At 40.2% G+C, this 15,185-nt stretch overlaps 1 protein-coding gene across 1 annotated transcript in view; it reads right to left on the bottom strand.

Moving 5' to 3' along the window:
- Window positions 1-14,164, bottom strand: part of LOC132400929 (uncharacterized) — a 37,135-nt gene extending 22,971 nt beyond the window's left edge. The window contains exons 1-4 of the mRNA XM_059982503.1: window positions 13,633-14,164; window positions 12,271-12,390; window positions 6,942-7,061; window positions 1,602-1,721 (exon numbers count right to left, since the gene is read on the bottom strand). Coding sequence (XP_059838486.1) covers window positions 1,602-1,721; window positions 6,942-7,061; window positions 12,271-12,390; window positions 13,633-13,855 — 583 coding nt within the window. The 5' untranslated portion in view covers window positions 13,856-14,164. The remainder of the gene's footprint in view (window positions 1-1,601; window positions 1,722-6,941; window positions 7,062-12,270; window positions 12,391-13,632) is intronic.
- Window positions 14,165-15,185: the final 1,021 nt, after the last annotated feature.

Genomic DNA, 15,185 nt, shown 5'->3' with positions numbered 1-15,185 from the left:
TGTATGAACAATGGAGAAATTATAACAGGATGGAAAGTAATGGCTTCATTGGGCTCCAGTAGTTAAAATGTATGAGAGAAATCACAAAAACTCAATGTATTCAAGCCAGTATAAGCCATATAATAAGAACATACAAATGAATATACAAATTAGGAACACAACAACACCCTTCAGGCCTGGAGCTTGCTCCACTATTTTATAAGATCATGTTTGAGCTAATTGTAACATTTATTCCACATTCCTCTTCACCCCTATTTACCTTTCACACCTCCCCACTTATTGAGAATATATCTATGCCTGCCTTAAGATTATTTAAAGAATCTGCTGTCATTGTCCTTGACAATGACAGCATAGCTAAAGGACAACATAGCTGGTCAACAATTTGTCCTACGGCTTCTCAACTCAGGTTCAATCCGGATCTTAGGTGATGTCTATATGGAGTTCACATGCTCTGTGATATCCTGGACTTGCGCTAGGTTCTCTCGTTTCCTCTCACATCCGGAAGATGTGCTGGCAGGTTAATTGGCTACTACAAATTACCCCTAGTATATGTGCATGACAGGAGGGTCCAGGGAGGTTGGTGGGATGTGAGAGAGAACAAGTTATAGGGAAATAAGCAGAAGTGGGACGAATGAAAATGCACTTAAAGCTGGCATAGATTTGATGGGCAGAACAACCTCCTTCCATGTCATAACACATCATGATAAATGTGAAGTATGACTGATAATCCTCTGAAAGCAAATATTTTGCTTGACCTTTGTTCTATGTTTCAGTTCGAGATTCTCCCACTAAAGTCAGTCATAGCACAGAAACACGTCCTTTGGCCCACTGTGTCCATGCTGCCTATCGAGCACCCATTTAGACTAATGCTTTTAATCCTATACTATAATCTATATACATTACATACTGTAATCTCTATAGTCCTCTACTAAACCTATTTTATTTTCTCCATGTTCCAATCAACTCCGCCCACATTCCACCACTCACTCACACACTAGAGACAACTGACCCATTTTGAGCTGTGAGAAGCCGCTGGAATGCAAGTGGCCACGCAGTGAATCTGCAGACTCCCCGCCGGAGCTCAGATCACTGGAGCTGTGAGACAACGGCACCAGTCTGCCAGGGCAGGCAGACGTGACCAGCGCTGGCAAGACTGTTCAGAACCTTCAATGTCTCTTCCACTCTTCTAAACTCCATCGAAGACAAGCCTGACCAACCTTCCATCATTAGGTAGCAGTCTCGTGAACCTTCCCAATCATTACTCATTAACATCTTTGTTTAAGTAAGGAGGTGAATTGTACACAATATACTTCAGATGTGGTTGAACTAATGCCTTGTTACAGATGAAGCATAACCACCCTATTTTGGAATGCAGTCCTCTTGGCAATGAACAATCCCATTCTGTTAGCTCTCCTAATTACTTATTGCCCCTGTGCATTGATTTAAACAGTCCTGACACCAAGCTTTGGGCAGATGTAAGTGCAAGTTAGAAATTTGAGACATGCCGTCTTATTCCATTTAGAAATTCTAGTATGATGATGATGATTGAGCATTTCAAAAGCACCCTTACTTGCTTGAAAGTTTCTATAAACATACTGTACCTGAGGTGGCTAAAGATGCAATGCTTGCACACGAGCTGCACTGCACAGTGACATCTCCAGAGCCAAGCAGTTCCAGTATAGGTTCCAGCAGACCAATCTGTACAACTTTCTCTTTGTTCACTTAAGGAAAGAGGTGGGAAAAAAAAAGTGTAGAGGGGTAATGGAAATGATGAACAGAACAGGCTCTCACAGCTGTATGAGTGTTGGGAAATCATTTCATATGTTATTACCATAAACCAGTGTTTAAAACAAAAAAGACAGTCTGCATACATTTAGTAATAATTTGCAGTTAACAAAACTGATATGAAAATTACTTAAAACTGGAAATGGAAATTAAATGAAAACAGTGCCTCACCCAATCCTTTATGCATGAACAAAAGCAAGCAATGTAAGGAGGACATACAACCTATTTAGAAGGTCAGACAGATGGGTCTTGTCACCTGAGCTTTGACAAATGAAAAGTCATTGAGTGCAGATGATGTAGCTGATTTTCTAATGGTAGCTGACAATAATACTCGTGTTTCCGGCAGCAACACAAGGGGGAAAAAGAAGAGGATGGGAAGCAGGAATGCTGAGTTTAACTCTTCATGAACTGATTCCAGATAGTATTGCAGCTCTCACGCAATTTTTAAAAATGGCATTAACATTCAAATTAATTTTAAAGTAGGGTTCAGATGGCATCATTTATGCCTTATGACCAGCATTTCCTTCATTTTAAGCCTAGTGCAAATTGCCTTCGTCTTGTTGTTCAGTTACACAACAATGCCTTTTAAGTGATGGCAAGTTGACACAGAAGGCAGAAATTAAGAGAGTACAGACACTGTAATTATCAGGGAACAAGAAAGAACAGACAGGTAGCTCAGGTGATTCCTGAGGGCATTTCACTCCCTAAGCAAAATTGCAGAATAATCAGGGGATAGTGGAGAGGGGATTTGCAGAGGATTCCCCCATGGAGTTCACTTAGAACCAAAACCATAGCATCACAACTCATTTTGAACAGGGAGCGAGTAGGTTTGAAAGAACAATACCTGTAAAGGATTCTAGAGCAAGGGAAGCAGACGGGTGCTGCTACAAACATGGTTCTAGTATAATATGTTGTCTTCATGGTGCCAGGATTGTAAGGATATGGCAACAACAGCAGAGAGTCAGAGTTACCGGAACTCGGCCCATCAACTCCGTACTGACAACCAGGCACCCACTTAGACTAGTTCCATTTTATTCTTCCTACCAACTCCGCCCAAGCTCTACCACTCACCTACACATGAGGGGCAATTTATGGTGGCTGGAAACGAGAGTACCTGAGGGAAAGCCACCTGGTCACAGGGAAAGTGTGCAAACTTCAGAAAGATAAGAGCAGCGTTCGGAACTGAACTTGGGCTGCTGGTGCTGCGAGGCAGTGGCTCTGCTGGCTGTGCCACGCTGAGCAGGCAGCTACCCTGAAGAGCCTGAAGTTGTGGTCTAAATCAATACCCGTGAAATAGGCACCAAAAAGGATGAGATCCTGCAGGCAGAATTAATAAGGACATTACAAAGCACACAGTACCTCAACGGTAGTAATCTCTAGATTGTACTTAGTGCCATGCCCCGACTGTATGGTTAAAAGTTAAAGTCTGTCCTGAGCCTTATGCCTCATAAACTCATCAGGCAGGTGCTTATGCCAGTTTCCATGGCATGAAGCAACTGAGAGTACGAGACTCCCCCCTCCCTGCCAAATAGGACACCCCAGACTGTATAGGAGGCCAGTGAAATCTAGTATGTTGTTAAAACAATGATTTAGAAGAAGGCTTTAGATAGATGTTAGAAGCATTAGGAACAGCTCTACAAAAGTACAAGACCTGTTTTCAGGTTAGATGAGCACCATCTTTACCAGATTGGGACTAACACCCTTGTGACTTAGGGAGTGTGAGGCAGATTGGGTTAGAGTTTATGGGAGAGTTTTAAATAGCTTGGCAAGGAATGGAAAGAAGCTGGGATTCATGTACAAAGTTTGCAAAGCGAGAAAACATTTGCAAACAAAATACAAAGGAATCAAGCTGTACAAGGTAAAATTATAGTAGTCACCGGAGACAACTTGAGGATATGTGGAAGTTTAAGACTTCTAAGAATAAATCAAACATCGCTTAAAGGAAATGAAATGGCAGCTTAATGTTCTGCTGATGCAGGGTCCTGACTCAAAACATCGACAATTTCTTTCCCTTCACAGATGTTGCTTGACCCATTGAGTTCCCAGAGCAGTTTGATTTTTTGCTCCAGATTCCAGTATCTTCAGTCTCTTCTGTCTCCAACTTAATTTTGTTGGTTATAGGCCAAAGAAGAGGAGGATTAAAAAGAATGGGAGGATTGGAAATATTAATGAAGCAAAAGCTGGATAAAAAAGGACAAAGCGTTAGAAGAATCACCAGATGATCTTCATTCATTGAACTAAAAAAACAAGAGTATTACAAGTATACTAAACACTTCATAGGAGAGGGCAAACCTGTAAGCAAAAAAAAGGGAGATAATCATTTTCCTGTTATTAAGAGGAATACCATTAGTGTGAAAGAGGCACAGAACTCCACAACAGCACTAAGGGAAAGTGTTATAGCTAGTATGTAGCACGTCCAATATGAAAAGGGTCTAATTCTGGATTTAATTTTCAGGAATGAGGCTGAGTTGGAGGAACAAGCATTAGTGTGAGAAAATTTTGTGGCTGCGATAATAATTCTGCTGGATTTAGCACATTTTTGGAAAAGAAAAAAAATTAAAATAGTAGTAGATATTCTGAAATGGAGTACGTCTAGTGCACTAATTAGTGACTCAGTGAACGTAGACTGGAAACAGCTACATAAAGGTAAGTTACTATCAAAATATTGTGATGCTGTCAAGGAGATCCTTGTTTTCAAAAAAATACAAGGGTAAAGAAATTGGGTGTTGATAATGAAGAGGGTTACCACAGATTCCATGAAGAGTCTTAATCAGTTGGAGAAATGGGTTGAAGAATGGCATAGGGATTTCAATACAGATAAGTGTGAGGTTATGCATTTTGAAAAGTCAAGTTAGCATAGGACTAATGCTATGAATTGGAGAGCACTAGAGAGTGTAATAGAACAGAGGGATCTAGGAATACCAGGGCAGTTCATTGAAAGCAGAGTCACAGGTGGATTTTCTTCAGTCAAGGCACTGTGCACAGGAGTTGCAGCATTATATTGCAGTAGGTTAAGTGTGGGTGTCGTGGTAACGTAGCAGTTAGCACCAAGCTATTACAGCTCAGGGCGTCAGAGTTCGGAGTTCAATGCCGGCAGCCTGTGTAAGGAGAATCTGTATGTCCTCCTCATGGAATGTGTGGGGATTCCCCAGGTGATCCGGCTTCCTCCCACAGTCCAAAGATGCACCAGCTAGGTTAAATCGTCATCGTAAATTGTCCCGTGGTTAGGTTAGGAGTAAGTGTGGATTGTCAAGGGTTGCTGGGCAGCACAAAGGGCCAGAAGGACCTTTTCCACGTTGTATCTTGGAGTACTGTGCACTGTGTACTGCTTTGGTCACTCAGTTATAGAAAAGACATTGATAAACTGCAAAGAGTGCAGAGATTTGTGAGGATGTTACCAGGACTAGAGGGCCTGAGTTATAGGGGGAGATTGGCCAGGATAGGTCTTTAATCCTCAGAGGTGAATGAAAGGTGACCTTAAGGAGTGTTTGAAATAACAGGCAAAGAGAATGTGGATGGTAATAGTCTTTTTCTCATAGTGGCGGAGACCAAAACTAAAGGGTAGCAGCTTATGGTGAGCTGAGAAAGATTGAAAAGGGACCTGAGGGACAATATTTCATGCAGAGGGTGGTGAGTATATGGAATAAGCAGCCAGAAAAAGTGGTTGAGACCAGTACAACAGCGTCATTTCAGAAGCACTGGATAAGTACCTGTGTGCATGCTGTATAGCTCTATAACTTAATGACTCTAAACAAAAAGAGAACATTTAGAACAGCCATAAATAATTAAAAGCTATCACAATGATACAAAAGGTTCACCTTTCCCAGCGTAAACCTGCGAGGAATTCAGCAAGCTCCTAGTGTGCTGCTAGACTTCAGAGGAGTTCAGCTCTGGAAGAAAACCAGGAATTCACTGGCAAAGCTCAGCCAGCAAGATTATGGCTTTAGCGTTCACTAGGAAACCCAGACCTGCCAGCAGTTAGGAAGCCGGTGGGTGGCAGGATATAAGACAATCTGACTCTCACTACCCAGTAAAGGCAGAATCTTCAGCAAGCTTAAGCAATATTTGGACATGGAGTTCAACCAGTGCTGGAAGGTGAGATAAGTGTGCTAATCTTTTTAAATCTGCACAGATGTGATCAACTGAATAGCTTCATTCTGTTCTTATCTATCTTATTCTGGGAGTCTAAAATTGGCAAGACATGTGTTCAAACAAATTTGCCCATTGCCATATGTTTATCAAGCAGGATTGTCTTATGGATTGAAAGACAATCATAGTAAAATGAAAGTTTGGGATAAGAGGAAAAGGAGATCAAAGATAAACTACTTTTGATGCTAGGTTAACATTAATGACATCCACTGTAGTGACAATAACCTATTCTTTCTCTTTGGCAATTGGTTTATTATTGACACATGTACTGAGATACATATAAAACCTTCCCACTACTGAGCACACCTACAAGGGCAGTGTCAAAAAAAAAGCAGATTCCATCATCAAGGACCCCCACCATCCAGGCTAAGTTCTATTCTCAGTGCTGCCATTGGAATGGAGATACAGGAGCCTTAGGTCCCATACCACCAGGTTCAGGAAGAGTTATTACCCCCCCCACCCCAGCCATCAGGTTCTTGAACCAACGTTGTTAACTTCACTCACATCTAGTCTGAATGAATCCCGCAACCTTTGGACTCACTTTCAAGGACTCTACAACTCATGCTTTTGGTGTTATTTATTTATTTATTTGTGTATTTTAACATATTGCCCACATTTCCACATTGGTTGTTTGTAAGTCTTTGTTTATATGTATTTTTTCATTGATTCTTTTTTTATTCATTTGATCCACTGTGAATGCCTGCAACAAAATAAATCCTGGCGTAGTATATGGTGACATATATGAACTTTGAACCCTCAATCTCTGTACTGCCTTTCATGGGCCAAATGTTCCAGCATCCTTGTAATTTCCTCTCTACAGATAATTCTTACGGCAATATCTTTTCTGGTTTTCTTTTGCACCCTAAACCTCTTTGTAGAAGAAATTGTAGAACTTGCTAATATTTTCATTGAATGCTTTTAAAACCATTGAGATCAGCTGAGAGCTCCATTAGTATATTGGAGCTTTAACAGACACGAGCACATTTCCCCTCCACAGCTTTACTCACCATTGCCCTCTACTAAGAGATTCACCAGGGATAGAGATGCCTTCCTTTGCACTTCCAAGTCGCTGGACTGTAACAAATTATGATATGGTTCCAAGTATTCTTCAGGCAACTCACTTTTCACTAGTAAAAATATAAGATTAATTAATAAATGCAATTTGTAAACATTACTGAACACAAACTCTGGACAGATTTCATCTTCTTCATTGCAGTATTTTTATTCCTTTATTATTCAAGATCTGGGCACCACTGACAAGGCCAACATTTCAGAATCAGAATCAGGTTTACTAAAATCGGTATGTGTTGTGAAATTTATTAACTTAGCAGCAGCAGTTCAATGCAATGCGAGTGGTGACTGATAAGTTTGTAGCCTAAGGTGGAAGGAGTCAATTTTAGAAAACCTAGCACATTTATTTTTCAACATAGTCCCCTCCTACATGCACACATTTAGTCCAGTGGTCGTGGAGCATACGGATCCCTTCTTTGTAGAAGTCGACGTCTGGGATCTCCAGAAAGTGGTCCACAGCAGGGGTTATTGAGTGATTATGCAGAAAGTTTGAAGTTAATAACTTTTGTGGTATTTCTGTTTCAGGTAATTGAAAATAGCAGGTAAGCACTGTCTGAGAAAATAGACAATAGGTGCAGAAGTAGACCATTCGGCCCCTCCAGTCTGCACCACCATTCTGAGATCATGGCTGATCATTCACTATCAAAACCCAGTCCCTGCCTTGTCCCCATATCCCTTGATTCCCCTATCCATCAGATATCTATCCAGCTCCTTCTTGAAAGCATCCATCAGATATCTATCCAGCTCCTTCTTGAAAGCCAACATCGGCCTTTGTGCAGTCATCCGCTACCTCAGTCTCAAGGGCTTATCACCCAAGGAGGTCCATGAGGACATGGTGGCAACACTAGGGGAGGATGAATAATAAATGTGCTAGGTTTTCGAAAATTGACTCCTTCTACCTTAGGCCACAAACTTATCAATCACCCCCATACATTATATAGAAGAAAAAAAATAATAAAAAATAATAGTAAATAATTAAATCACTTACAGTACATACTGAATAGATAAAAATAATAATATATTTAAAAAGTGAGGTAGTATTCACAGGTTCAATGTTCATTTAGGAATCGGATGGCAGGGGGAAGAAGTTGTTCCTGAATCACTGAGTGTGTGCCTTCAGGCTTCTGTACCTCCTACCTGATGGTAACAGTGAGAAAAGGGCATGCCCTGGGTGTTGGAGCTCCTTGAAGATATCCTGGGTACTTTGTTGACTATCATAAATTGCCCTTGCTCGACCATCTGAAATTCAACCCTATTAGTGGGGCTGGAGTTATATATAGATCATCTCAATTCTTTACTTCACCCGTCCCCTCTCCCGGTTTCACCTATCACCAACTACCTTGTACTTCTTCCTCTCCTCCCCCACCTTGTTACTCTGACTTCTAATCTCTCTTTTTCCAGTCCTGATAAAGGATCTCAGCCCACAACGTCAACTGTTTACTCTTTTCCATAGATGCTGCCTGGCCTACTGAGTTCCTCCGTCATTTTATGTGTATTACTTTGATTTCCAGTATCTGCAGATTTTCTTTTGTTGGTGATTTGCCTGGGTTGTAAAAACTCAATAATGTCCTGCAGGGGAAAAATTCCCATTCCCATTCTGACATGTCAGTCCTCTACTGCTGCAATTAGGCTACACTCAGGTTGGAGGAGCAACTCATTATATTCCATCTGGGTAGCCTATAACCTAATAGCATGAACATCGATTTCTCAAACTTCCGGTAATTGCCCTCCCCCTTCACCTTCACCATTCCGCTCTCTCATCTTATCTCCATTCCTGCCATCACCTCCCTCTGGTACTCCTCCCCCTTCCCTTGGGCCAAGGACATAGGGTAACAGAGGAAATGAAACAGATTGACATTAGGAAGGAAACAGTGATGAGTAGACTGATGGGACTGAAGGCTGACAAATCCCCAGGTCCAGATGGTCTTCATCCTAGGGTACTAAAGGAGGTGGCCCTGGAAATTGCGGATGCATTGGTAATCATTTTCCAATGTTCCTTAGATTCAGGATCAGTTCCTGAGGATTGGAGAATGGCTAATCCCACTTTTTAAGAAAGGAGGGAGGGAGAAAACAATCGTCCTGTCAGCCTAACATCAGTAGTGGGAAAGATGCTAGAATCCATTATTAAAGATGAAATAGTGGCATATCTAAATAGCAGTGATAGGATTGGGCCGAGCCAGTATGGATTTACCAAGGGCAAATCATGCTTGACTAATCTATTGGAGTTTTTCGAGGATGTAACCAGGAAGTTAGACAAGGGAGATCCAGTGGATGTAGTGTACCTCGATTTTCAGAAGGCATTTGATAAGGTCCCACATAGGAGATTGGTGGGTAAAATCAGAGCTAAGATATTGACATGGATAGAAAACTGGTTGGCAGATAGAAAGCAAAGGGTAACAGTGAATGGGTGTTTCTCGGAATTACATGTGGTGACTAGTGGGGTGCCACAGGGCTTGCCACCCGTCTCCCTATCCCGGTTTCGCCTATCACCTACTACATTGTATTTCTTCCTCTCCTTCCCCCTTCTTACTCTGACTTCTAATCTCTTTTCTCCTGTCCTGATGAAAGGTCTCAGTCTGAAACATCGACTGTTTACTCTTTTTCATTGATGCTACCTGGCTTGCTGAGTTCCTCCAGCATTTTGTGTATTTTACAACTTAGTAAATATTATTCTGTTGTTGCCATGACTAGTTCTGCAATTCCATTTTATTGACTTTGATAGAAACATTGTACGAAGGTATTGTACAGCAAGTTTATCTAAGGCAACTGAATATGAATTCTTCCAAACTCCACTCACATTATTCCTTGACTCATCCCTCAGCTAGGTTTCACTAATCTGAGTTGCAAAGATTACACCTTTTATGAAAATATGCAACATCTTCACTGACTTTTAGGAATCCCTGGTCATTGAGCACTCAAAATAAAGGACTATTGTGGATGGCATGGAGGACCTTACGTCTCTTCATTGGGACCATGTAGCAGCCTGGAGAAAGACCTCTTTTCCTAAACTACCTGCATGAATGCCCTGCTCAGCATTCTTTGGAAGATTCTATGGACCCCACACTGACTTGCAGGTGTCTCAGAATCCATAGAAATAGAACAGAAGTCGTCATTGAAACAGAGAAACTTCTGAAGAAGAAAAAGAAGATCCATAAACAAGTCACAATTTCTATGCTCAGTTACTTCAGTACCCATTTCCAATCTGACACGTCCTCAGGAGTGCTTAGTCTAAGAAATCGACTTTTGCAGCTTTTTTAAGTTCCTGCTTGAATCCCTATATAGTTGGTTAATTGATTACATACTGTTGGCCAGAAAGAATGACAATCTTCAAATCAGTGAATTCAAATGAATCAAGGACAGTGGAAGCAGTCTTTGTTCTTGCCATGTGCTTGGGGGATGGAGGCTGCCATTTTGTGAAGACACTCGATTCTCCATTTTGTGAACTTGACATGCAGACTTGATTAGTGTTTTAAAGAAGATACAGAGACTTCAGATAATTTGAGGGACTGGAGGTCATTTCCCAATAAGGAGTTGTTTGTGAGGTGTTCTTTGGTTGGCTATAACATGCAGACTTGTGAATACCTGAGGTGAATCAAGCTCATTGCTGACTGAGAACAAAGAGCCATGAGTCAGCAACTGTCCCTTGACGGGGAGAGGACAATAGATGGAGGCTGCTTTGGACCAGAGCCAATGACCAGGTGTTAAAGGCCAGACACATGACCTGCGGCCAAAGACACGGGAATGCGACATTTGAATTGATAAGCAATGGATATAAAAGTGGATGCTTTGTGTGCGCCGGTGGCAGTAACTTCAAAGAATAACCATTGCAGACACAGGCGAGAAGAACCCTGCGTGAACATGTGGAGAGTGAGTCGGGACCACGAGGAACAAGGAGCGCCTGGCCAGCGTAAATTCCTCAGCCCGGGTAATACCTTTGCCATTCTTTGACTATCCAGGAGAGTCAGGGGTACTCAGCAGATGTGCACACAAGGTATTTAGTGTATAAATTCACGTATTTGTTAGTTTGAACAATAAAGGTAATTGTCAGTAAATACAGATGTCTCTGTGCCTCACTCAGAATCGTTGGAAGAGGTAGAAGCTCTCTCTCCTCTCCTTTCCAACAATACTTCTGTCTTCTGTATCCTTTAACCATTCTTTGGCTGGTAGGGGTACATAGTGCTGACAGTAAGAATAGCATAGTCTTGCACTAATTTATTATCCAGTGCTCCTCCACTCCTTACCTTTGCATAAGGGGCATGGTTTGCTTGTGTTTTATATTCTGAATCATCTCCCAATCACCCAAAGTTACACCAATGGGGAAATGGAAAATAACATAAGCAGACAATTTTAGCCTTAAATCCTGTTTTCATGGCATTTCTACAGGTTGTGTACCAGATTATCGAATATTAGAACCATAATGTTCATTCTTTAGATTGAATTGCATAAATTACAATTTGGACTGCTCACTGGATGCCTGAAGCACAGAAATATTTCCAAGTAGAAAAATATGCCTTGAATTGTGCAATAAGCCCACAAAGACAAGAGGGACCAATATTTTAAACACGTGACATGCAATGCTTCATTAGATTCATAAATTCCTAGCATTGTTCAAGTAATCACACAAAACACATAGTAGGCACAAAGATATTCATCATGGTGGGCCTTTTCAAACAAAGATAGAAAATCTTAGGCAGGGATATTTCTGACCAGGATCCCCAGGCAAAAAGAAGAAGAAACAAAGTGGAACTTGCCTTCAAAAAGGACAATAGGCACCAAAAAGGTGTGGCATTAACTGCTTCTCTGCTTGGCTATGCTCCAAGTAGAGAGAAGACCTCCTCCTTCTGGATGTTTGCAGTTGTGAAGTTGCAAGAATGACCTGCATCATATACACGAAGGATCTTGACTGAATTTCTACTCCCTGTCTCTGCAGGACATACAAGGGCCATCATATCTCACTCAACAGCAATGATGTTTAGCTTTGACTTTACAATGTTTAAAATATCTTTCTCTTTGTGTGTTTTAGTGAGATTGCAGTCAACCCGGACATTTTAATCATAAAACCAGTTCCCATATTAATCCCAAATTCTTCCTTATTGATGCTGTCTTCCAAGTCATAGTTTAGAAAACTGAATGCAAAAGTTACACAATTCAACTTGTGTGTACCTAAGACTACTGCTAACCATCTGGTTTTAAAAGGCAATGTTGCATCATTTAAATAAATCCCTTTTGGGTATCTCTGTTTTTGTTTCTGAATACCATACTCACACTGTTCGCTGATATGCAAATAGTAGAGAGCAGCAGATTGTTGTAGACCTGGATTTTCAGAAGCAGCTAGTGCCTGCAAGGCCTTCAAGCTTTCCCAGTCAATCACTTTATTTTCTGAAGCTGCAGGGACAAACAGATAACCAGACTTATTATATGTGAATCATGGTGATTGAAATGGTGCCTTGAGTAATAAATGTCCGCATGATTAACATTTATGTGAAAGCGTCATGATTGCTGTTTAATGAGCAATGATTTTACCCAACATACTTTTGAGGAAAACACTTCCCAGTTTCTAAACTTGCCAAACTTTTTCAGAGCAATATTCAATAGTAAATTTAAAATGGAAAATAAATGCAATGAGGGGGCAATAATTCCGTTCTTACTCCCACTATAATTAACTAAACAGAAAATTATCAGGTCCATTAAATACAGAACCTCTAGTAGTAACTTATATCTGGATTTCATGATTTAGTATAAGCCTTTTCAGTAAAAGTTGTCAGAATGGGTTTATTGTTCCTCTTTGCGGTATTTTCCAGTGAGTCTGAAATGCTCAACCTTGTGATTTTCTAAACTTGGTCTAAATTGAATGTGTTGGAAAATGTAATAATTCTTTTAATATTTTAGAATATAAAACATTTTATTAATAAACGACCGACAGTTAGGAATGAATCTAGATTGAGGCTTGTTAATCACCTTCAGGTCTTTGTGGTGCTTCGACATTGATTTTCCTGATGGAGAATCAAGAGAACACAGAAGCTGGAACCTAGATCAAAAATTGGCAGAAGAATAAAGCGGAAGCCATATTGTGGGAGGAAAGTAATTATAGACATTTTGGGTCAAAACTGTGCATCAGGCCTGCCAAATGTGGTTAAAGAGCAGGACTTGGATACATGATCTCATAACTCATAAAAATATGAGATCCTTCTCCTAGATAAATAACCTAACCTTGCCCAAAGGCAAAATAAGAATTAATATGATCTAAGAAATTACTTATGTCTGAAGCCACACTAAAATGCAATTTTCTATAGGTTCATATCAAGATTTCTCTTCCAATTAAAGTAACCTGAAGATAATACTTTTGTATAAGGACATTAATGCATATCATGTTGAAATTACAATGATAGTCAAATGTATTAACTTGAGAAAACTGAATATTTAAAATCCTTCATAATTATGCTGTAATTACACTGGAAAAACAAAGCCTAATAAAAATATCTGGAGAATTCTACAATGAGTCTGCAAAGCCCTGTTGGGAATTAGGCCACAATTCTCATGCAGCATAAAATTAAGGTAGAAAATTAAATCTAGTGTAAAGAAATGTAATGCCAATAGAAGAAAGGTACTAGATTATTTCAAATTTACCTTCTTCAATGTGCTGTAGGAACTCCTCAGCAGTCTCTTTTCCATGTAGCTGTAGAACTGGATTGTAAAGACGGTCTGGCTCACTTTTTCGCTTTCGACAGGAACAGCTCTGTATTTTCTGAAATAACTCCTTTATTTTTTCCAGGAGTTCTTCTGCAGCTTTCTCTATCATTTCCATAAAATCCCTCAGGTACTGTCTACATGAGTCACAGATTGTTGCCATGGCTTAACTTCGTCTTTGTTCCACACAGCTATAACTTCAACTTTCAAATCAGCACACTAAGCAAACATGCCATCTTGAATTGTTTGCCTGAATGAATGTGCAAAGTTTTTAAGGTAAACACATTTGCTTAATACAGATATTACAGAAGCAGAGAATCACGATGTTCCTAACCAGCTGGCAAAAACAGCTTCTAAGGGTTTAAATTGTTTGCTTCTCCTCTTTCATCGCCACACACTCACCATGTTTCCATAATAGAGAGTGCATTTGCACCGCAAACATAACAAAGACCAACCTGCGCTCCGCTGTAAACAGTAGAGGCGTGGCCTGAACTACTCCTATGTCATAGGGAGGTGCAAACTGTCCGGCAAATCCAGCCCACACATACGAAATAAAAACGAGGCATTTATTCAGTTGAGAGGTTGACGGTGCTTGAATAAGATCTTGCTCCATTTTTTAGAACTATAAACAAAAGTTAATTTTTTTTCGTAAGTCCTATTGGTGTGTTCTCTACCAAAGCTTATCTGATATGCAGTTATATAAATACTTAACTTCCATGTTGATTAACAGTAGGCTGAAAGTTGTTTTATTGGAAAGGAACCCCATGTGGATATCATCTCACTGATACAATTTCTTCCTTAAAAGGAAATTCCACCAACATTAGTTGAATGTTATTCAAGGTCGGGTATGGGTGAACAATATTTGTTTATTGTGTCTCACTCTACAGATATCTCGATTTCAATGCAGTAGTGAGGGAGATTTGCACTGACGTTAGTAATGGTTAGTGGTCACTTTCTACATGGATGTTTATGATCTCAAGACACAAATCAAAGAGTTGAATACTTATTTGCCTTGACTAATAATCATCATTCATCCAACATTACAATTAATCTGCTACTATCACATTTCTGTTGCAAGAGCTGACTGTGTGATGAATTGGCTGCTGTGCTCCCTGTTATGTTTTATAACTAATTCAAAGGAAGACACTGGAGTCCAAAATGAGGGTCTAACTTTGTGTCTTCCTTTGAATTAGTTTAGAGTTTTGTTACAAAACATAACATTGGCGACGAGGTATTTTTAAAATGAACCCGAGACCTGTTAAAGCGCAGCGAGGCGTTCGAAGTAAGAAAGAACGCAGTGCAGCATCTGCAGAGACGGTCGAAAGGAAGTAAACAGAAGAATTTGTGGGTTCATAAACAGCGAGTACTGGGTGATAATCATAAAAAATGCAAAAATGACTGCTATGATGGAAAAAAAAGCAGCATGTTTGATTACACAAAAACATAACACTCCCCACATTGCAACTCTTCAAAATGATTTAAAGTGCTTCAGG

The sequence above is a fragment of the Hypanus sabinus genome, chromosome 10 (assembly GCF_030144855.1).
Source record: "Hypanus sabinus isolate sHypSab1 chromosome 10, sHypSab1.hap1, whole genome shotgun sequence".
Classification (NCBI taxonomy): domain Eukaryota; kingdom Metazoa; phylum Chordata; class Chondrichthyes; order Myliobatiformes; family Dasyatidae; genus Hypanus; species Hypanus sabinus.
Note: the sequence above shows the minus strand (reverse complement) of the source record. Positions and strands in the feature narration are given on the sequence as shown.